Raw genomic sequence first — 24,186 nt, 5'->3', positions numbered from 1 at the left:
ATGCAGATGTGCTAAGAGCAACTTCAGAAGGCTGTAGCGAGTCTGGACGTCTGATGCTGATAAACATGAGAGGCACAGCTATCAGAGTACTAAGATAAATATATACATATACATATATATACAGATATATATATATATATATATATATATATATATATATATATATATATAGGTAGGTAGGTAGGTAGGTAGATAATAGAGGTAGGTAGGTAGGTAGATAATAGAGGTAGGTAGGTAGGTAGATAATAGAGGTAGGTAGGTAGGTAGATAATAGAGGTAGGTAGGTAGGTAGATAATAGAGGTAGGTAGGTAGGTAGATAATAGAGGTAGGTAGGTAGGTAAGTAGATAATAGAGGTAGGTAGGTAGGTAAGTAGATAATAGAGATAGGTAGGTAGGTAGGTAAGTAGATAATAGAGATAGGTAGGTAGGTAGATAATAGAGATAGGTAGGTAGGTAGATAATAGAGGTAGGTAGGTAGGTAGATAATAGAGGTAGGTAGGTAGGTAGATAATAGAGGTAGGTAGGTAGGTAGATAATAGAGGTAGGTAGGTAGGTAGATAATAGAGGTAGGTAGGTAGGTAGATAATAGAGGTAGGTAGGTAAGTAGATAATAGAGATAGGTAGGTAGGTAGGTAGGTGGGTAGATAATAGAGGTAGGTAGGTAGGTAGGTAGGTAGATAATAGAGGTAGGTAGGTAGATAATAGAGGTAGGTAGGTAGGTAGGTAGGTAGATAATAGAGATAGGTAGGTAGGTAGGTGGGTGGATACATCTATACATAAATATAGATGTATAGATAGATAGATGGAGCTACAGATAGATATATCTATACATAGATATGGATGGATGGATATTTATGTGTACATACATACATACATCATCCCACCACTAACTAAACGAGAGTTTGGCTGTTTTCTGCACTCGATTTTTGTCCGATCATCAGATTAGACTTTTACTACTGAAGGCATTGAAATAAACGATTCCTGCATGTAAACATCAGATACGGCTGCAGCCCGAGCGTGCTCTCTCACAAACACCAGGGTTAGATTGTACAAGTGAGTCTTTGTGTTCGCAGCTTGCCTACGCACAGATTCTTCCCCGAGTAAATATGGCGAGCTTCTGATAACAGATTCAAGTTTGTGTAACAAGGACACATTCACACACCAAAGTGCATGCGCCGTGGCCCCACGGAGACATTTCAGTGGAGTAGATAGATAATTTATCTGTCCAGTCCGCAAAATTTAGTATCTCCGACTCTCAAAGCCAAATGTGTTTATTAATGCAGTACAGCTGATTTATGAAGCCAAATAAACATATTTTATTTATTTTAGGACCTGAAATTCAAGGCCTTGTATTAAGAAGCTGTTTGGTTCATTTAAATGAGCTTAATACAAACTTGTTTACACTACTGATTCTGTTCCAGGGGCTGTTGGCTTATTGACCCGAGTGATGCGCACAGCTCAGCGATACCTTTTCAGTCGAGCAGGAGTTGAAGACGAGAGTCCACAAACACCAGGGATGTCCTCTCAGAGAAGATCTGGACGCGTGTCTCGGCGTTGGACTTCAGCTCCGTTAACACGAGCTCAGGTAATTCCAGAGTCTTCTGAAAGAGCTTTGTGTAAACCTCGTCTTTTGTGACTTAGTTACTCCAGTAATTAGATTTTATTTTTCTCTTGGTCTTGAATGGGTCGGAAACATCAGAGATGATCTAACATGACCCACTAACAAGAACGTGTGCTAGGGTCTCACCCGTACGGGCTCGCGATGGGGACATTTGTTGTTGTTTTAGCCTTCAGAAACGGCAGGGAACGCCTCGGCTAGTAGAAGCTAACCGTTAGCATTAGCAACTCAACCACACAGCAGAACTCCTCCAGGCTTGTTGTTTATGGGGGATCAAACATCAACTTTGCAGTGCAAACAGACTCATTTATAGAGTCGTGTTGCTGTTAGCCAATCAGAGGAGAGATTTCCAAATAAGATTACCAGGAAATATGACTAAGTCCTGCCATGGTCAGCTCTGTGGTCCCCAGACTCTGGACCTCTCTCCCCCTGAGCCTGAGATCAGTGGACTCAGTGGTCTCCTTTAAGGAGCAGCTGAAGACTCACCTGTTCAGGCTGATTTTGTGTGACCTCATTCACCCTCTCTTTGTTCTGCCCTCCCCACCTATTCCACCTTCCTCAGGATTCGCTGATTTCCCTCTCTTTCTTTACATTTTTTTAGTCACAACTGTCTATTTTTGCTCATTTTAAACATATGTTTAATCATTTTCAAAATTATTTTTTATAATTTAAATTTTTTGTTTGTGTGAAGCGCCTCGTGATTTTTAAGAGAGGCGCTATAAAAAAGATCGTCTCTTCTTCTTCTCTCCTCTGCAGCAGACCTGTCCATGTTAGATGTTTCTGGACTTTTGTTGCTCCGAGTATGGCTCTCCCACCAGAGACCGCTGCAGATGTTCTGATTAATAAAGTTTTCCACAGCTTTAAAGGAATGCTAAGCCTGGTTTCGCTGCATGAATGTACCGTGAAAACTATTCTTTCAAAAACTTGATTATAACAAACAAAATTCAGCTTGCGTAGATGGAAGTCCCCGAAAGTGTTCACGACCTGGAAGGGGAAGGCCTTGTGGACATGTACACGAGTTACCAGGGGTTTGGTTTCAGACGGTTATCTCAGATTTTACTTTTCAGCTTTGGTCATCTCCTTTGTTTCTGTTTTTAGGTGAGATGGAAAAATCAGCAGAGAAGCCTTGGTGGTCGCGTTGCTACGACTCCTGTTGCTGTCCAAGCGTCTCCTGATGGAGGCGGAGCTGAAAGGTGAGGACCCAGTTTAAATAACTCCGGTAAACCGTGTGTGTGTGTGTGTGTGTGTGTGTGTGTTTTCTTGTACATACTACATACTGAGGACCATTTTCCCTACAAAGTGAGGACATTTTTTTTTTTGGTCCTCACTTTTTTTAGAAGCTTACTATACCAGTTAGAGGTATAGTGTGAATTAAGTTTTAGTTAAGGTTAGGGTTAGGAATAGATCAGCATTGGTTAGGGCCGGGGTTGGGGTATGGGTTAGGCATGGTGGAGTCACAAAAATGAATGGAAGTCAATAGAGGGTCCTCACTATGATAGAAAGACAGGTGTGTGTGTGTGTGTGTGTGTGTGTGTGTGTGTGTGTGTGTGTCAGATATGCGGAACCTTCTTGAAGTTCACGCTCATTAAACGTTGATACCATCAGTCATTTTCTCAGCATTTTATAGTCGTCTTTATTGCAAGAGTTATAATTTATGACGTCTCCGTTTTCATTATCCGGTTTTCTTTGGGCTCACTATAGTTGGTTTGGATTCCCACCCTATGTAATCCTTTCCCTGCAGCGATTCAACCTGGAATTCACCCTTTGCATCTGATTTAGTCACAAATCAGATCTCAGATTAGGAGTTTTACCGCTGGAGATCTGCTGATCAGTGGGCACCAGATCATCTTCAGTCAGAGTCTGTATTTTTATTCTTTAATGTTCATAAATTAACTTAATGAGATGTTTTTCTTGCCCTTCAAACAAGTGACTTCATGATAATACACAACCTAAAGGTCGGGGGGTGAGGCCGGTCATTGAAGCGGTTTGATGGATGGATAGTGACTCACCTGGGTTGTACATTTAAGATGGGATTAAAGTTATTCTTTCTTTTCTTGACAAAATATTTGATTTATTGGTTTCCATAGGTATGTGGAGAGCTTTTCAGGCAACGTGGCAAAAATTATCCAGAAAAAAATTTCCTAGTGCACCTTTAAAGACTAAGTCACTCCAGATCAACATTTTTTTTGCTGATAAACTATATAAATGAGTGTCTAATCGTGCTGCAGACACGTGCAGTCAATAGTTTTGCACTTTAGTGCATTTTAGTTGAAATTTAAATTTTCTGCCTAAAACTGTCAGTGTTGTGCCGTTGTCAGGTAAAAACTCTGCAGTTGAATTTAAATCTGCCATCGCTATTGGCTAAGAGGTACCCTAGAACGTTAGCTGGTACCATATGATGTCACAATGTCGTTGTTAGCCTGAGTGTGTGTGTAATTGTTAGCGGCTCCGCCCTCTCGGTCTGCTAGGCAACAGCATTTGTTGCATTTTTCAAACAGGAAGTGGGAGTTGAGTAAGAATCTGGTAGGGGGTGACTTGCGCTTTAAATGTTTTTATTGGGTTTTTACGAAAGGTTTTTCTAAATGAACCTAAATATTCATTCGGGTGTAACCATAACATGTATGAAAGGAGCTCCAGCATGCTAGTCAGTGCATGAACGCGTCTGTCTCAGGTTTAGCTCACATGCAGGGATGGGCATGAATGTAAACATGCATTCCTTTTGGCATTAACACGCTGTCTCAGCAGACTTCTAGCATCTTTAAAACCCAATTCATAAATTCCTGAAAGTATTTGTTTTGGGTGTTTTTGGGGGATAAAACTATGAAGCTGGCTCATTTCCAGCTGCTTTTAGAATTTCACAAAAGTCCTCTAATCCTCTCGATGTAATGTTGTTTTTCTTCCTGCCCGCAGCAGAAAACGGCCACTTTTGTGTCCGCCGGTGTGTGTGTGTGTGTACACTCCTTTGTGTGTATGTGTGCACGTGTTTGCGCTCATGTTTCGAGCATACTTGTCATTCCTTACAGCTTTTCTCATTGTGGCAAGTGGATCAGGTTATTTCAACCATGCTGTAGGTCGTCAGGGGTCACCAAAAAGGATTTTGTACTAAGGTGGCAAATTAGTTACAGGCGGGAACTGGGAAGTTTGCTCCGGAAGGTCCGTGAAATTCATTTCAATCGTCATAAAAATGAAACTGAGACTTCTAAAAGCCGGCTAAGACGCTAGATGTTAAACTTGCATTCATTCTGACAGGTTTTTGCTTCCTGGTTGTTGTAGCAGCAAATACAGGCAGGTTATGTAAATAATTAGCTCCTTTTAGCATTTCATAACTACGGTACAATAAAATCAGATGGAGCTCCTATGTCTGTCATTTAGGTACTTAAAGAGCAAGTCACCCCCTACCAGATTCTTACTCAAATCCCACTTCCTGTTTGAAAAATGCAACAAATGCTGTTGCCTAGCAGACCGAGAGGGCGGAGCCGCTAACAAATACACACACACAAGCTAACAACGACATTGTGACGTTCTAGGGTACCTCTTAGCCAATAGCGATGGCAGATTTAAATTCAACTGCAGTGCAGAGTTTTTACCTGACAACGGCACAACACTGACAATTTTAGGCAGAAAATTTAGATTTTAACTAAAATGCACTAAAGTGCTAAACTACTGACGACACGTGTCTGCAGCACGATTAGACACGCATTTATATAGTTTATCAGAAAAAAAAGTTGATTTGGGGGCGACTTGCTCCTTAAACATTTGACTTTTCCTGTTTCCGTCCCATTCCATCAGAGTGTGATCCCTGTTCAGCTACGTAATTAGCAGATAAATAGTCTGTTTTCGACTTTGTAGGCGCGTTTTTAAAATTCTTTAAACCAATATAAACCTGTAGCCTGGGATCTGCATGCAGACATATGCTTATGTCATTATTCTGCATGTGAAACTATAAACCTGCTTTAAATAAACCAACAGTTATTACTGATGAGCATGGACGTGTGTAATCTGTCGCGGCGAACATCAAAGACGAACCTGAAGAGGTCTCCGATCACGTCAGAGATGGGCTGCCTTCTTGGACGTGAGGATCACGCTGCTGCATGAACACAAAACGACGGCACGGCAGCTCTTCTCGGCTCTTCATACCTTTTTGTCTTGGATGCATTTGATCAGACAGGAGAGATTTGTTTGGGAACTTGTAGACGAAACAAGAAGGACGGTGCAGAACATTTCTCCAGGGCCGTTGTTCTTCGTCGCGTTTGTGACACAGGTCTGCCTGATGTCGGCCTCATTCATGCGCTCACAGCAGAAAATTCCATAACCTGAAACTGGACTCCTGCCAACTGAGCGACTGTGTGGTTTGCAGGACACGTCACTGAGCATCACTGACACACCACCCCCCCAGTGATGAGGTAGGAGCCAGGTGTGGTGTGTTGTCGCTCAGTGATGGAGTAATAATAACAGCATGTAGTAAAATAATAACACGGTGGGAATGAAGCTGTAATTTATTTAATGGCTGCGAGGAGAGGAACACATTCTCCTCCCTTTGGTTGTGCCCAGCTCATCTGGATTTAATCATATGAAGTCTGGAAATTATATTTATTATATAAGTGAGTAAATTTCAACCTCAAACAAATTAAAACTCATGATTTTTTTGTTCCAGAAGTGATCAAACCTTGAAGAGATCAGCACCTGTTGGCCGCACGGTTCATCGTCGTAGCAACCACAGCATCATTCATCATGTCCGCTCCAAGTCTAATCGTCTCCTCCGAAACGGAAAAGGAACGTCGATCCAGACGCCGGATCTTCCTTCCTACCAGTTGTCGTCCACACACCCGGCTTCATCCGTGTCTTCGTGCCCCCCCGAGCAGCGTGAAACGGCCAGAATGGCTCTAATCAGGTAAAAAGCATTTGATGACTTCTGTAGCTCTGCAACACACTGATCTCACACTTAAGGTTCTGGTTTATCTTCATCAAACATCTGATCTGAGTAGTAGGGCTGTAGCGAAGCCTCGATGACGTCGACGGCTCGATTCTAAAAATTAGTCGACGTCAGATCCGGTAGTCGACGCACCGCGCCCACTTGTTGCATCCTCAGGAGTTTGTAAATAGAGGAGGAATCTGCCTGTTTTTCCTCTAGTTCGCCCTCTTCTCCACCTTCACTAACATCTCCACCAAATACCGAAGACCCGGAACAACGTCCGTCCGCTACTAGATTCCTTTCCTGTTTTGCCCGCCTTCGTCTCCCGGCAACGGACAACAATTTCCGGGGTCAGATGTGCTGCTCCGTCTCTATCGCAGATGTAGAAAATCACCGGGAGCGTTTCTCCCTTCATAAAGGAGCTTCTTCCAGACATGAGGAGAGCTGTTTTGGTGGTAGCAGTCTCTCCTCCGTGCTGGTCTGTTTGCTGCTGGGTGATTTTGGTTTATTTAAACTTGGTAACTTGAACTTAACGTTGGTAAAGCTACTGTTAGCATTTTGGCTAACAGCTTCTTGCGTTTGGATAAGCTGTTACGTTTTGGTTTAGAGTTCATCTTTTTTGTGGTGCAGATCTCCCTTTTATTACATTTAGAGTGTCGTGGGTTTTCGGTTTAGTTTAAAATATCACCTTGAGTTTGGTTTAACCGCCCAGTTTAGAGTTTGGACCTTTGGAGATCCTTATTTTGGTCCAGAACCCAGTAGTCTTTGCCCAGTGGGACATCCCTAGTTATTTGTACTTTTGTTTTAATTCCCCTCAGGCAGAATTAGTTTTATTATTCCCAACCAGTGGATGGAAAGATTTGATTTGTAGTTGTAAATAAACCTGATCATCATTTTAACTTTTAAATCCCGTTATTGTCCCTTGCTTTTTGCACACGAGCCAAACTCCCCAGGAAGGGTTGTAACACCACTCGCCTCACGCACATAAGTGACCACAACAAAGCAGCATGGAGACACTCCGTCTCCAACCACCTCTCAGGCTGCAGCCTGCACTCCCAAGTTCTACACGTCACCAGAACATAACCAACCAACACAATAAAAGCAGTGTTCTACAAAATGGAAGGCCTGTAGTGTTTATTCTCTTACAGTAACAATTAATCACCTTTTTTGAGGAATTTATTTGAGATTTTCTGGTTTTTATTAACTGTGCAATAGAAAAATAATGGAAAATCATCTAATGCATGGTTTGGGGTTTTGGGTGCAGCGAGTGACGGTAAATGTGATCGACTTCCTGTTGTGTTTTCCAGGGTACTCCACAGTAGAGCAGGGTGGAGGCGCAGCTTAAAAATAAACCAGGAGTTTCCTGTTGAGTAGGTTACGCACCTGGTGAACATCATGTCCCGTCCAAGAATATCAGAGAGACGACCTACCGTCGGTACATTTAAGTGTAGTTTACTTCTGCAAGACATTTGAATGACCTTTTAAATCAAAATCACTCGTGCCGTTTCTCTTGGGTGTGTGTGTGTGTGTGTTCAGATTCTCTCTCTTTAAGAAAAATATACACAATTCAAAATTTGAGAACACACACACACACACTGACTTGATAGCACGACCACTGCACCTGAAAATGACCTACTCGGCTAGCTTATAACTCCCAGTCTCTACGTCGGAGGTAAAGATTTTGGAAAAGGGGGAAAATGGTGTTTTTTACTTGGAAAAACTGCCATTATGTAAAATAAAATAAATATATTTATAAATTAAAGTATTTTTTGGACAGCATTTTTTATGGGATGAGGTCCTGCCTCAAGTGGAGAAGTTTAGGTATCTCAGGGTGAAGGAAAACTGGAGCGTGACATCGATAGGCGTATTGGTGCTGCATCTGCAGTGATGCGGGCGTTGTACCGGTCTGTCGTGGTGAAGAGAGAGCTGAGCCAGAAGGTGAATCTCTCGATTTACCGGTCGATCTACGTTCCTACCCTCACCTATGGTCACGAGCTTTGGGTAGTGACCGAAAGAACGAGATCGCGGATACAAGCGGCCGAAATGAGTTTCCCCTGCAGAGTGGCTGGACTCTCCCTTAGAGATAGGGTGAGAAGCTCAGTCATCCGGGAGGGGCTCGGAGTAGACCCGCTGCTCCTCCACATCGAGAGGAACCAGTTGAGGTGGCTCGGGCATCTGGTCAGGATGCCTCCTGGACGTTTTCCGGGCACGTTCAACCGGGAGGAGACCTAAAGGTAGACCCAGGACACGTTGGAGGGACTATGTCTCTCAGCTGGCCAGGGAACGCCTTGGGATTCCCCCGGAAGAGCTGGCCCAAGTGGTTGGGGAGAGGGAAGCCTGGGCCCTCGACTTAGGCTGCTGCCCCCCCGACCCGACTCCGGATAAGCGGATGAAAATGGGCGGATGAATTTTTTTATGAATAAAAAAAAACTGCAGTTTGCTCTTGAAGACATTCTTAAAGGTCAAATGTCTAAGAACCAAAAGGTATTTGGTTAAATCACTAAAACGGGATGATTGAGTCTGCACACAGACCATTCTGACGCGTTCTGCTTGGATATTTTAAACCTGGAGCAAAATGCAACTTAATTGAGACGGGTACATATTTGACACTGGTTCTAAAGTTATTTCAATCATCCATCTACGCATTTCTCTGCAAAATAAAGTTTAAAGCTGGCAGGTTAACAGCATGGTGACTGGCTGAGTGGAGGGAAGGGATGTTTTCCAGATGAGAAGTACAACTAATAAATACGAAGTGCCAAATAACCAGTTCAACCAGTATCCTGGCAGCCAGACACGAACACAGTGTTCCGGGCTGTAAACACACACACACACACACACACACACATGCGCGCGCGCACCACACTCGCACGCACGTGCGCGCACACACACACACACACACACTTCTCTTTGGTATTGTTGTTACAGAAACTGGGTGTCGTCTACTTAGTTAATTAAATCCTGACTTGATTTAACTTTTAGTTTGTAGAATTTGTATTAATCTCATAATAACGATATACAGGTGATCTTTCCAAGGTGCGTGCTTGCGTGCGTGCGTGTGTGTGTGCGTGTGTGTGTGTGTGTGTGTGTGTGTGTGTTTACATCAGGCATGTCTAAAGTATGACCTGAAGACCGTTTGTGGCCCTTGGTGTTTTTGTTTGACCCCCACTCACATTTTGGGGATAGTAGTTTGTCCTCCAGCAGGCTGTTGATGATGCTTCTTAACATTTGTTATATTCAGATTGTTACTATATGTTCATTTTCGGCCTTTTTGAGAAGTACAAATAAAAATATTCACTATAAAATTATTTTTTGCTAAAGAAAATGGTATTTTTGTGGCCCCATGAGGAGTTATTTTTTGGCCCTTTTCTGGAAACGTTTGGCCGTCCCCGTATTCCACGGTCATTTGTTGGGATACTTTTCACGGTCGTCATTTTTAAGGAAAATAAATCCAGAAGTTCCCCAGTCAGAGGCCTCATTTCTCAGCAGAGCATATGTGATTCTGCAGTCTGCCAGAAGGGTACTCGTTAAAAAAGTGATTAGAGTCCGCACATATGGTGTGTGTGTGTGTGTGTGTGTGTGTGTGTGTGTGTGTGTGTGTGTGTGTGTGTCTCATCTGATCCTTGTGTGTTTTGGGTCACACGCTCAGCAGTGTGAGAGCCACCATCACATCCTGTACTCATCTCTTCCCACTGGGAATGCTGTTGGTCTACATGTGCTTCGTGTAAAGAAATGTGCAGATATTTTCTAGAGAGATCAATCATGAGTGTTCATCTATAATAACTCATCATCCACGCTCTTGTTAGAGCTGCGTGATTGCAGGCGTAGTGGTGTTGTATAACCGGGACGGATCCTCACATGTAGACGGTGGATTGAGGGGAGGTGTTAAACCATTCAGGTGACTTAAGCACACTAACCGCTGCAGAAGGTAAAAAGGGTTTAAGTCTGAAAACTTCTGCCTCTCACAGTGAGAACTGAGCATAAAATTCCCACAGAAAAAAATACTCATAGATATAACATAAAGTTTTGTATCAGAGGATGTGAAGTCGAGCAGAAATAAATGTTACGTTTTTATTTATTTCCAGTTTGGTTCCACATGTAATCAAATCTAGTTTCTACAGAGATTAGCTTGTGTGTTTTGTCATGATCTACCTGTTTATTTAACCGACGAAATACTGTAATCCCTAATGCAATAACATGTGAATTAGAGCATTAATCTGGGGGAGGGAGGTGGGTGAGGTGTATATTTGTATATTTAAATCCTCTCATTACATCTGTATTGGTCTCTGATGGGAATGAATGCCTTGCAAGATGCACTCTGAGCAAATAAAAGCCCAGTAGCACGTGGATCAGCACGGACCGATTAGGATTTTTACTTCCTGATATCTAAACATCTCTCCTCTGATTGGCTAACAGCAACACGAGTCTAGCAGTGACTCTGTTTGCTCTGCAATGTTGATGTTTTATCTCCACAAACAACACAAGCCTGGAGGAGTTCTGCTGTGTGGTGGAGTTGCTAATGCTAACAGTTAGCTTCTACTAACTGAGACGTTCTCTGCTGTTTCCTGGACTCTAACCCAACAACAGCCTTCCCCGTCGTGAGTCAAGATGGGTGAGTCCATGAATGTTAAGTGACAGTGTGACATAGATCTGTCAGGATTTTCTAATCCTAGAGTTTCACCGTCTGTTTTCTATCAGAAGCTAAAGCAGGAGTTAGGTGTTGGAGACTATTTTCATGTTCAGCCTGCATGAAACACCCAGAGTGACCCGTTAGAATCAGAAACAATGATTTAAAAATGCTTTTTGAGTGAACCACACCTTTAATCTGTGATTTATATGTCTGAACCTTAAAACTGTCGTGTTTCATGCTAGCATCAACGGAACTCCCGTGTTGGTTTTACTCCCAGAATCCTAGCTTTAGCTTTGAGACCAATCAGACTCATCCTAAATTGGCATCAGCAGTTGTATCAGCCTTCAAACCCAGAATATTGTTTTTTTACTCTAGATTAAAAGTTACAGTTTTGCCATGTTGTTGTGAAATATGATTATTGCTCGAGTTTCTGATTAAGCTTCTAGGGTTTCAGTAATGTTCGGACATGTTTTCCACTTGATGTTATTACTATTCCCTCGACATACTACACCGGTTTGGTCTTAATCATTGATGAGATAACTCCAGATTCCCAGCGAATCCCAGCTGCTGTTCGGTGTGTGTTTCAACTGGCTGGAACCGTAGTGAGCTCTGCCCATGAGAAGAATGACGTTTGGCAGCTCCGGAGTAAAAAGTAGAGCCTGACATCCCACACCTTGGCGTTAGTTTGATCAGAGCCTCGGCCCGAAGCCAAGCAGGCACGCAGAGACAGTCACAGCCCCACAGAAACGTCACAAAGCTAAGCCCCAGGTGTTCGACAGAGAAGTACGGCAACAAAAATGTATGAACTTGTTTAGAGTCGGACCTTCTTTTCCTCCTTGGTTTTAAAAACGGATGTTTGAGTTGATTGGAAACATTGCACATGTGTCACCTTTTTTAAAAAAGGTCATGCTGATTTTTAATATGTTAAATTTCTTTTGCGTTTGTGTTCGTAGTGTATGGTGGTGTGGTGTATGTACGGTCTGGTGGTGTGTATGTACGGTAGGGCTGCACAATATATCGTAAATATATCGTTATCGCGATATCAGCATGCACAATATGCATATCGAAAAGAACAGATAAATATCACAATGAATGGTCAGCTCAAATGTTTGCTACCCATGATGCATTCTGTCAATCAAATGGAAGCATGATGTTTTTTAACAAATAAAATAGAGCTCTTCACCCATTTGGCCAATTGAGTGGGTTCTCATAGGTCAGATGCCCGCCCCCCGAGGCAGACGGCACCTAATTTTAATGGTTAGCAAACACCTGACTTAGCTTTTTTAGCTCTTTCTGCTGATTCTGCTTTTCTTGTTCATTTTCTTTTTCCCTTTCCTCATCTTTTGCATTTCTCATTTGTATTTCTTTGTTTTTGATTATTTTTGTTCCCGAGTTAAGTTTTTATTTATCGCAAGTAATCTTCATCACAATATTTATCACTGTTATCTAACATCGCAGGTTTTCCTAATATCGTGCAGCCCTAATGTACGGTACGGTGGTGTGGTGTGGTGCATGTACGTTATAGTGGTGTGGTGTGGTGTATGTACGGTATGTTGGTGTGGTGTATGTACGGTATGGTGGTGTGGTGTATGTACGGTATGGTGGTGTGGTGTATGTACGGTATGGTGGTGTGGTGTATGTACGGTATGGTGGTGTGGTGTATGTACGGTATGGTGGTGTGGTGTATGTACGGTATGGTGGTGTGGTGTATGTACGGTATGGTGGTGTGGTGTATGTACGGTATGGTGGTGTGGTGTATGTACGGTACGGTGGTGTGGTGTATGTACGGTACGGTGGTGTGGTGTGGTGCATGTACGGTACGGTGGTGTGGTGTATGTACGGTATGGTGGTGTGGTGTGTATGTACGGTATGGTGGTGTGGTGTGTATGTACGGTATGTTGGTGTGGTGTGTATGTACGGTATGGTGGTGTGGTGTATGTACGGTATGGTGGTGTGGTGTATGTACGGTACGGTGGTGTGGTGTATGTACGGTACGGTGGTGTGGTGTGGTGCATGTACGGTACGGTGGTGTGGTGTGGTGTATGTACGGTATGGTGGTGTGGTGTATGTACGGTATGGTGGTGTGGTGTGTATGTACAGTATGGTGGTGTGGTGCGTATGTACAGTATGGTGGTGTGGTGCGTATGTACGGTATGTTGGTGTGGTGTATGTACGGTATGTTGGTGTGGTGTATGTACGGTATGGTGGTGTGGTGTATGTACGGTATGGTGGTGTGGTGTATGTACGGTATGGTGGTGTGGTGTATGTACGGTATGGTGGTGTGGTGTGTATGTACGGTATGGTGGTGTGGTGTATGTACGGTATGGTGGTGTGGTGTGGTGTATGTACGGTATGGTGGTGTGGTGTATGTACGGTATGGTGGTGTGGTGTATGTACGGTATGGTGGAGTGGTGTATGTACGGTATGGTGGTGTGGTGTATGTACGGTATGGTGGTGTGGTGTATGTACGGTATGGTGGTGTGGTGCGTATGTACGGTATGTTGGTGTGGTGCGTATGTACGGTATGTTGGTGTGGTGCGTATGTACGGTATGGTGGTGTGGTGTATGTACAGTATGGTGGTGTGGTGTGGTGTATGTACGGTATGGTGGTGTGGTGTGGTGTATGTACGGTATGGTGGTGTGGTGTGGTGTATGTACGGTATGGTGGTGTGGTGTATGTACGGCATGATGGTGTGGTGTTTGTACGGTATGGTGGACTTGGTGCCCGGCAGACATAGGGAGCCTAAGTCTCCTCTTCCGGTCAGCTTATGGGTCCTCAAAAAAATGAAAAAATGAATGCATGTCTAAAACGTTATTTTCTAACCCGCTTTGCCTTACACCCTGGATCGCACATATGTTTACTGCAATTTAAATGAAAAGTAATGATAGGTGTTTCGACCACGCCAGTCACGTACTTTGAGATTTATCAGCTTGTAAAAGTTCGTAATTAGCATGACCACAAACCAGAAATTAGCACGTTGCATATGTGACATCACCACATAATCCCACCCCCCACCCAAAGTAGCTGCTACTTACCACATGACCAGATTCATGGTGGTTCTTTCCTCCTGTGGGAAGTTTGAACTTACAGCCCTTTTCCCTCCGTTTTCTCTGTGTCTGGTTCAATGATGCCACTTTCAAGAAGCGCATTTGAAGTCCTGGATTCATTTTCGCACAAAACCTAAAATAGCATTTACCCCCGTTCGAAAATAAGCGTGTTCTTGGTATCAAAAAGCTTCTTGAAAATTCACGGACATCATGTGTGAAATCCATGGCACAAAACAAGTGGAATTAGAAAATAGTGTTTGGTAACGCTTCCTTTTACACTCCCCTAATTACTAAGTACTTACATGGTAATTACATAGTAAGTTAAAGTGTGTCATTTTGTAATAAAGAAGTGTAATTGTTGTGTAAAGCAGTATTTACGGGAAATGATTAATAAAAATAAAAACTAAAATTGAACCTGTTACATGGTAACGGTTTAAGAACTCTGAAACAATAATACACTTTAACTTACAATGTAATTACCATGTAAGTACTTAGTAACTAGGGGACTTTAAAAGAAAGCGTTACCTAGTGTTTTTAGCCCCGTTGACTTCCATTCATTTTTTTGTTCTTCCGGGGACCCGTGGTCCGCAAGTACGTGGGCGTGACTTAGACTCCCCATTTCTGACTGGTTCTTGATCTATTTTTTTATGATACTTTTAACCGTCTGGATTCCTGAAAACACAACTAAAGACTTTAATTTAAAAATACATTTTTACTTTCTTTGAAGCTTAATGTTTTTAGTCACAGTTTAGAAGTTAAATGCAGACAGGAGATTGTGTTTGCCCGACTGGATCATCGTACAGCAGGGGTATTAGAAGCACTACATAAAAAACATATAACAATAAATAAGCGCACTGTGATTGGTCAGCAACAATCCTGGCCGGGCTTGCGAAGGTTCCAGTACAGTATGCCTAGAAATACAAAACCTAATTATTTTACTTCTGCAAATGACGTCTAGATTCAAAACTATTAAATCCCAAAGGGCTGTAGTAAATAATGTAAGAGAAGAGACCTTCACCCAAACCTTGCTGTTTATCTAGAAAGGTAAACAAATGTTAACAAATACACGGGAAGGTTGGTGAACCGTGAATGGACCACACCCCTGGTTTCCCCTCAAGCCGCCAGAGAAAGGAAGAGAAGAAATTCTCTGTGAGGTAACTTGTCATTTCCCTTCAGGAGGCACAAAGAATGCGTCACTCCTCATTGAAAACCAGAAAACCGCTTTTGAGAAATGACCCAGAAATATGTCACACATTGTTAGCTCTCGTCCATCATGAAGAAAATGTTTGGTTTAAATTCAAGGATTAATGACTGTCCTGTTAACACCTCCAAGGTAATAAAGGATAACAAGGACACTACCCACTACAGTTCTCCAGTGCACCAGGAATGAGGACCCATTAATTTGTTTTGCACTCATATTTCTTGTTTTTTGTGTTCTCCCCCCATTCTTAATTTGTGTTAATGCACAAAACCTTTAAATGTATCAAAATTGATATAATTCATCAGAGAGTTTGGATCTTTTGTCTGATTCTTCATGCTAAAGGTTTGAAAATTACAGTTAAACTATTTTAAAGAAAAGTGGTAAATATTAGCAGGTTTTCAAAGCTGTATTGTCGTGTGCGGTAGGAATCGTGCTTCTTCTGTAATGATAAACTTGCTTTGCTGATGCCAAAAGGGTAAATTGAGTATAAAATGAATAATATGAAAATAAGCATGCAACAAATGCAGAAATTGGTGTGGTTAATTTAATTTTGTACAATTTACCAGTCTAGTACTTGTAGTAGTACTACAGCAAAATGCCCTAGATAAACAGGTAATTAAAAAAAACACAAATTCTCCAAGTTTCAGAACAGAACTCACAACTTCCGGACATTTTTCCACCTCTGACTAATGGAATGTTGATAACCACTCAGTCTGAGCTTACCTCTGTCTACACTTCCTGTTTTAAGTAAACTGTCCTGCTTGAGTTCTTTAGTAACTTCCCACTACTTCCTTTACCCACATGTTAGATTGTATCTGGGATCTGCAGGCCCAACTCTGAACACCTGCTCAGAGCAGGAGGGGGAGACGGGGCTGTAAAGGTTGGTGACGTATGACTGAGCCTTTTGTCTCTTATTCTGAAAGGCAGAACTTGTCACTGAGTTGTCAGGACACATGATGGCAAAATAAAAGTTACACCTTAAGAAATTGCTTCTCGTCATTCATGGTACCATCAAAGGAAAGGTGACTGAGCTGCTGTCACCTACCGTTTCCTTCCTCCCATCACCTCAGCTCAGCCCTCACCCATCATCTCCTTGAGTTAAGGTTTCGGGCGGTATTGTGACATCTTGTGTGTTTAGTTCATTCTCTGAATCTGTTTAACGAATTAGTGACTTTATTCACCTTAATATCTGTAAAATGAACTGAGCTATTGCCAAATTTAAGTCTCCAGTCGATTCGATGTAACGGCCATTTTCTGTGTGGCGGTAGATAATTATGAAGACTTGAATGTGTTTGATCTGGAAGCGCTGAGAGATCACAGAATCGCCACATTTGAGAGGTTGAGAACAGAAAGCTGTTTCCACCCGGACCGTTTTAGATGGGACACACCCTGAGCCTGATGGCTTTAGTGTTCATACATAAACCAAAAGCAAGTTTTTAGTTTTGGTATGTTAACAAAGTCAAGTCCCATTAGTTGTCACACACACAGGTGTGCGTGCGAAATTTGTTCTCCGCATTTGACCCATCCCCTGGGGGAGCGGTGAGCTGCAGACACAGCTGCGCTCGGGAACTATTTGGTGGTTTAACCCCCCAATCCAACCCCGTAATGCTGAGTGTCAAGCAGGGAGGCATTGGGTCCCATTTTTTCAAAGTCTTTGGTATGACCCAACCAGGAATCGAACCCTGATCTCCCAGTCTCAGGGCGGACACTCTACCACTAGGCCACTGAGAAAGGGTGATTAACAGATTAGTTTGGTCATTTGTTAGTGTAAGGAAAATTAGAGGTTCTTACATTTTATTTAATGAGCCGTAAGGCGTGGGATTCCATAGTAAATATGAAATCCACCTTTTGGATCGGTGGGTTATTTAAACCAGAAGATTGGAACTTTTTAATGCAGAGATTATGTAACCGTTGTGTATTCACTCAGAGACAACAGAATAGAGAGTCAAGTTTAAAGTTAAGATTTGTATTATTAACAAATTAAACTAGGCTGACTTCAGAACTAAATGTATAGTGTAAGTAAAAATGGATGAGACGGTGAATGGATGACGTGTCATGTAAATCAGAACCAGCAAATCCGAAGAAGCGATTAGTTCTGACGGGAACTGAAGATGTTGTTTTGAAATGAGATTGGGTTAGTTTCAGAAATGGCATGAGACACCATCAAGTCGCGTCTACCTGCCTTGTGGAAGTCCTCGGGAGATCAGAAATGCCGAGGTCCCGCAGACCCTCTTTGGAAACAGAGCTGGTAGAAGAAGCCGCGTTTCCGACCAGACCCGTCTTGAGTTACCTCCGGCACACGACACTTTTATTGGCGTCTGTTCAGACCCAGCCTGGGTCGGTGGAGCTTTTATTCTGAAAGGAGCTGTTGTTGCAGCTGGTTGTTATAGCCACTGGATTTTTCAGCTTGTCGTGGTTCTTTCGGTTGAAGCGTTAAAGGTCGGATTGGTCACTCCGACGCTTGCTCTGGAACGCTTTTGAACTGGCGTTAGAGCTGCGTAGCAAAGTTTTATACCTCGGATGTTATGGTTTATTGTCGAATGAAAAATTACCAAACATCGTCAGAAGCACGCCTCCGTCAGATCTGTCAAATTCTGATTGGATCAGTTAAAAGAATGTGTCGTGTCTTTTTAACACTACGTGAAATGAGTCCTGTTGGAATCCTTAAAGTCACAGTACGCATCATTTCTAAGATCATAATAAAGTAATTAATATTTTAATTTCACAGTTCGGTCACATCTTATTATTGACTAATATTTTGATGGATTAGCTTTATTAAAATAGAGTTCTTTGATTAATTAAAAGAAAAGAGTTCATTCTTTGTTCTTCTGTCTTCCTTGCTGGAACGTAAACAGTTTAGAAGCGAATGCATGACCTTGAGGCTGTTTCATGCACTCTGGCACTGTGTCAAAAGGGGACAGCTGTTAAGAGGATAGAAATGGCTCCTTCATCACGTTACATTAGTGATACGCTAGTACAGGTTAGCGTAAAGCAGCTAGTTATTAGTTTTGGCTGTTTTTGCTCTGCTAGCGATGTTTAAGGTGGAGATATAGTGATGGCATTGTTCAGTAACGAATGGTTTATAAAAAACTACAATAGTTGAAAATGTATTTAGGACAATAATCAGAATCTGCTGTTTTTATCAGTGATTGAGTCAATCGGACAATCGGGCTGCGCTGAAACGTTGGCTCTCTGATGATTGGCTGCTGGTGTCGGGTGTAACCGAGCTCAATTGTGTCCCAGCTCAGAAAATGGTTTTACTGGTGCAGCAGATGATGGTCGCCAGGGTGCATCTCTCCAGTTCCCCTCATCTTCTTACAGGTGTAATTATACCTGAATTATTCATGGTGGAGTTGTGGTTGTTCAGGTTTTTGTGAGAGTATTTTATATGGGCTCTATATAGTATATGTGTGTATTTGTGAATTATAACTCGTATACATTATTTACACTCTTAAAAGTGTATACAAACGATGACAAACATTCATAGTTTACATTCTGTCACAGAAGCAACCTTAGCTCAGGCTGGTTACTAGATTACACTTTAACACTGACACGCACACACACACACACGCACATCTTCCAGAACAAAAACTGCTCAATTTAAAAAAAAGGAACATAAGTTTAAACAAAAGGCAAAATGTCAATTTTTATTTCCAAGTTCACCTTTTTGTCTGTTTAAGAAACAACTCATACTTTCAGTTTTTAAACTGATTTCTTTCCACAAATTTTCCGTTTTCTTGCATCAGTACAGTGAGACAAAGATGAAGCTGTGAAACCAAATCTTGTTATCCCTGCAGTGTGCAGGTTGTGGTCTGGTGATTAGGCTTTTCTTGTATAACCCCCAAATTCCACTACCACCGCTCCGCTCCAACACGAACGCCGGAGCAAAATCGGTCCCGTTGTAGTCAATCAGAGCAACTACTGCGGCCGTGCTCCAGCAGTGCGGCGCCGTGCGCCGCCCTCTGTTCCGGCGTCCGGTAAAAATAGAATCGATCCTATTTTCGTCGGACGCCGGAGCACCTTCGCAGTAAAAGAACAGAAATCACAACCGCCCAACAGGAAAAGGAGCAAGCACAACTTCCGTTTTTCACAATAAATCGATAAACAAAAGGCGTTTTTTGTTTCATATGCACAGGTTTAACAACTTTTAACAACTATCAATGGCGGCTGAACTTTAAATGCACAAAAGTAAGCCATAAATACAGTTTCTACTATCAAAGTAGTCACACTTTGTTGATCCAAACACTGCTGATCTCTCAACACAAATGATGGACAGATTAAACAGTTCATGCCGATGCTTCTCCCACACAACGGGTGTTTGGATCTAACTTCCGCATTTATTGCTCGGACTGTATCGCAAGATCTCGAAAATCCCGCGCATGCTTGTTTACCCACCTCAGGTCTCCGCACCGGAGCGGAGCCGTTGTAGAGCGGGTACCAGTAAAAATTGAGTTTGTAAGCGAGCGGCTGCGGAAGGCGGGGGCGGACCGGAGGTAGTGGAATTTGGGGGTAACTGTGTGGGTGTGGGTGTGGGTGTGTGTGTGTGTGTGTGTGTGTGTGTGTGTGTGTGTGTTGCTGTCAGATGGTGTTTGTTTGTTTTTTAGCCACCTTAACACTCATGAGTTTGAGCCGATTTAAAGGTTATACAGTCTACCAGTTTCATTCTTTTAAATTCCTCTCCTCTGATTTACATTCTTCACTATAATCAGCCTACTTCCTTTCAAAGGAATGTTGCTGAATCAATGACAGTAAATTCTGATGGATATATCTGTTTGAAATACTAGTCAGTGACTCGATGCTATGCTGGGTTCCTTATATAGGAAACATTTTACTGATTGGCTTAATGACCTGACCTGTATTGGAATGTTTACTGTGTGAAGTACCTTGAGACGTCTCTTGTCATGCTTTGGCGCTATTTTGGTGCTGAACCAACTAATTAACTCTAAACACCTGCAAAAGATTCCTGAGGCTTTTAAAAACTCCCAGCCTGGTTCATTACTCAAAACTGCAATCATGGGTAAGACTGCCGACCTGACTGCTGACCAGAAGGCCATCATTGACACCCTCAAGCAAGAGGGTAAGACGGAAAGAAATTTCTGAACGAATCGGCTGTTCCCAGAGTGCTGTATCAAGGCACCTCAGTGGGAAGTCTGTGGGAAGAAAAAGGTGTGGCAGAAAACGCTTCACAACGAGAAGAGGTGACCGGACCCTGAGGAAGATTGTGGAGAAGGACCGATTCCAGACCTTGGGGGACCTGCGGAAGCAGTGGACTGAGTCTGGAGTAGAAAGATCCAGAGCCACCGTGTACAGGCGTGTGCAGGAAATGGGCTACAGGTGCCGCATTCCCCAGGTCAATCCACTTTTGAACCAGAAACAGCGACAGAAGCACCTGACCTGGGCTACAGAGAAGCAGCGCTGGACTGTTGCTCAGTGGTCCAAAGTACTTTTTTGGATGAAAGCAAATTTTGCATGTCATTCGCAAATCAAGGTGCCGGAGTCTGGAGGAAGACTGGGCAGAGGGAAATGCCAACATGCCTGAAGTCCAGTGTCAAGTACCCACAGTCAGTGATGGTCTGGGGTGCCATGCCAGCTGCTGGTGTTGGTCCACTGTGTTTTATCAAGGGCAGTGTCAATGCAGCTAGCTATCAGGAGATTTTGGAGCACTTCATGCTTCCATCTGCTGAAAAGCTTTATGGAGATGAAGATTTCATTTTTCAGCACGACCTGGCTCCTACTCACAGTGCCAAAACCACTGGTAAATGGTTTACTGACCATGGTATTACTGTGCTCAATTGGCCTGCCAACTCTCCTGACCTGAACCCCGTAGAGACTTTGTGGGATATTGTGAAGAGAAAGTTGAGAGACGCAAGACCCAACACTCTGGATGAGCTTAAGGCCGCTATCGAAGCATCCTGGGCCTCCATAACACCTCAGCAGTGCCACAGGCTGGTTGCCTCCATGCCACGCCGCATTGAAGCAGTCATTTCTGCAAAAGGATTCCCGACCAAGTATTTAGTGCATAACTGAACATAATTATTTGAAGGTTGACTTTTTTTGTATTAAAAACACTTTTCTTTTATTGGTCAGATGAAATATGCAAATTTGTGAGATAGGAATTTTGGGTTTTCATGAGCTGTACGCCAAAATCATCAATATCAGTAACAAGAAAAGGCTTGAACTACTTCAGTTGTGTGTAATGAATCTAATATATGAAAGTCTAATGTTTATCAGTACATTACAGACAATAATGAACTTTATTACAATATGCTAATTTTTTGAGAAGGGCCTGTAAATGTAGGTGTCACAGTTTATAGCGTGATGACTGCAAACTAATTATGACCAAAAATATATGATGATTCCATATAAATATGAAATATCAATCTAATTGATCTTTGAATGTTTAATCAGAAGATTCTAGTTACTTTTACATGTTCAGGGACCATAAACGCACTTCGTGTTAATTCAAAGTCAGGTAAATAGTTAAAAAGGAATTTTATTCTTTTCTAAACTAATGATTATACATGACAAGATATGAATAATGAGATGTGATGGAGTGGATATGCGGTGATGGAATGTGATGTGTAGGTGGTGTGATGCAAGTTAGATGTTTATCAGAATCTTTGTATCTGAAAGAAATTGTGAATTCTGGGTGTAAAAGAATTTGTTGTCTGCTATAAACTAGAGAGTTGATTATTAATAAAACAACATCAGACACAATCTGTTGTGTCTACAAACCCTGGCCGAGACCCCCAGCAGATCCGGACTGTCAGAAGTCGGGAGGACCTCACGGCACCGGGATTTCTTAGATTAAACTCCGATACGACCCGTCCAGTCTTGAGAGGTCTACAGGTCACAACAGTAGCTGGAATGCTTGTCTGTGTCCAAAGTGGATGTGGCTCTTAGGGAGCCGTCTGGCTGTGTCCGTGCAAACAGGTTTTGACTGTAGGTCTAAAGAGATGTCTCAAGGATGCCTGTTCCGAACTGAGCAGTTCGGAACTCCACTAGAAACTGAATTACTCGGGAAATAATTCCTGTTTAATTAAACTACTTTCTTATGATTTCCGGCCATTCTGGCAAATCAGAATGTGCCATGTCTGCAAGGCTGTACCAAAACATTCCTCAGAAAGCCACTCCTTCCTTCAGATACAAAAATGTTTTTAACCTTAACATGTGTCTTATTGAAATGTGTAAACGATGATTAACTTAAGACAGTGATTTGTGATATAAATGGATCATTGTAAGAACAGTATTCATTTAAATTCATTGATTTAAGCACAGGTCATTCAAACGATATATTTAAACATCTTGTTCATTCATCACATGATTATTTAACTTATAAGCTGTAAAGCCTTGTAGGATTCGTGTGGATTCCAGCAGTCTGACTTTTAGCAGAGGGATGAGGCTTTTGCGGGAGACCTTGACAGTTTATTTATGTCTGCGTTGAAGAATAATAAGTGAGCAAAAGGTTGATCTGTGCATCTGGATCCTCCAGCTGGTGTAACCTTGGCTTTGCAGCTCTGGCATGCATGAAAGGTTACCGTGTAAATCCGATGGTCAAAGTTGACCCTTTTGATACATTACATAAATAAACTTGAATAAAAAATTAAATGAAATAATTAAGTAATCTAAAGTTTTATTCTAATAAGCAGAATTCTCAGGATTTTTGGAGCTTCAAGGAGCCTCACAAACACGATGTTTACTCCCTACTGAGTGGCGTCTGTGGTGTTAACAACCCCAGACTGAGTCCAGGTCAAAGTAAAAATCTGTTTAACATCAAGAACTGATGCGGATTCACTGGTTTGCCGTGTAGGGTGTACTCACACATTTGTGGTTTGTCTGGAATTGAGAATGTGGTGGACTTTCCAAAAATTTGGTTGTTTCTGTGCAGCTTAGAGAGCCAGAGCCAGAACCAGAATCAGAACGTTGTGTTCCCCAGAAAGACTAGAGAACATCAGTAAAATAAACTACAACGACATCACTTCCTCTCAGTCTGAGTACACGCCAGCCGGTCGGTCTTCTTTAGCCCCGAGGACACGGTCTGTCGTTCTGAGAGGTAATTTAAGGTTTGGATCCTCCAGACCTCAGGACACGTTCCCACCTTTCCTCGGTTTGCATTTTAGGAATTTAGACCATAAAACAGAGCAGCGTGTCCAGATTCTCACGAATAAAATGGAATTATTTTGGTTTTATTTTACTCCAAATGCTCCTGTCCAGTTTCTACTTTGTGGTTTTTCATTTTGTTTTTCCCAGAGAGTTGTCATCCAGACATCAGACCAGCGTTCCCTTCAGGAACGTCAGAGAGTCGAAGCTGATCTGAGGATGAAGAAACTTGTTTTTAACTGTTAATTTTATTTGAATCACTTTCAGTTTGCTGTTTTTTGTTTTAGTCAACCCATAGATGCTTTTATTGTTTCTTGAATAAAATATTAATATTGATTTAAACTCTCTCTGGTTTCTTTGTCAGATGAACTTTTTCAGTCATTTGTTGTTGTTTTTTTACTTATTTGCACACAATAAATTACCAGTCATGGTATGAATACAAATAATAAACAGGTTAAATGTTACTGAAAGATGTGCAAATGCATTTAAATCCATTTTAATCAAGTTGTTTTGGAAATGAGGAAACTAATTGTTTAAAAAGGATTACAGCTGCTCAGTCGCCTCATTCTCCTCTAAGCTGGGCTAGAATAGAAAGTCCCTTTATCGTCCCTCTGGGACCGCAGCAATCACATTCACAACAGAATAAAAAATACCATGGGCCTTCCTGTGCTGCACAACA

At 42.2% G+C, this 24,186-nt stretch overlaps 1 protein-coding gene across 1 annotated transcript in view; it reads left to right on the top strand.

The window, feature by feature from the left end:
• The window catches only part of si:ch211-266k8.4 (TBC1 domain family member 8B), a 72,951-nt gene extending 49,102 nt beyond the window's left edge, over positions 1 to 23,849 (top strand). Inside the window, exons 12-15 of the mRNA XM_054733386.2 lie at positions 1,423 to 1,586; positions 2,718 to 2,812; positions 6,274 to 6,510; positions 23,658 to 23,849. Coding sequence (XP_054589361.2) covers positions 1,423 to 1,586; positions 2,718 to 2,812; positions 6,274 to 6,510; positions 23,658 to 23,724 — 563 coding nt within the window. The 3' untranslated portion in view covers positions 23,725 to 23,849. The remainder of the gene's footprint in view (positions 1 to 1,422; positions 1,587 to 2,717; positions 2,813 to 6,273; positions 6,511 to 23,657) is intronic.
• The last annotated feature ends 337 nt before the right edge of the window (positions 23,850 to 24,186 follow it).

Source organism: Nothobranchius furzeri, chromosome 4 (genome assembly GCF_043380555.1).
Source record: "Nothobranchius furzeri strain GRZ-AD chromosome 4, NfurGRZ-RIMD1, whole genome shotgun sequence".
NCBI lineage: Eukaryota > Metazoa > Chordata > Actinopteri > Cyprinodontiformes > Nothobranchiidae > Nothobranchius > Nothobranchius furzeri.
The sequence above is the reverse complement of the archived record's forward strand: the minus strand, read 5'-3'. Positions and strand labels throughout refer to the sequence as shown.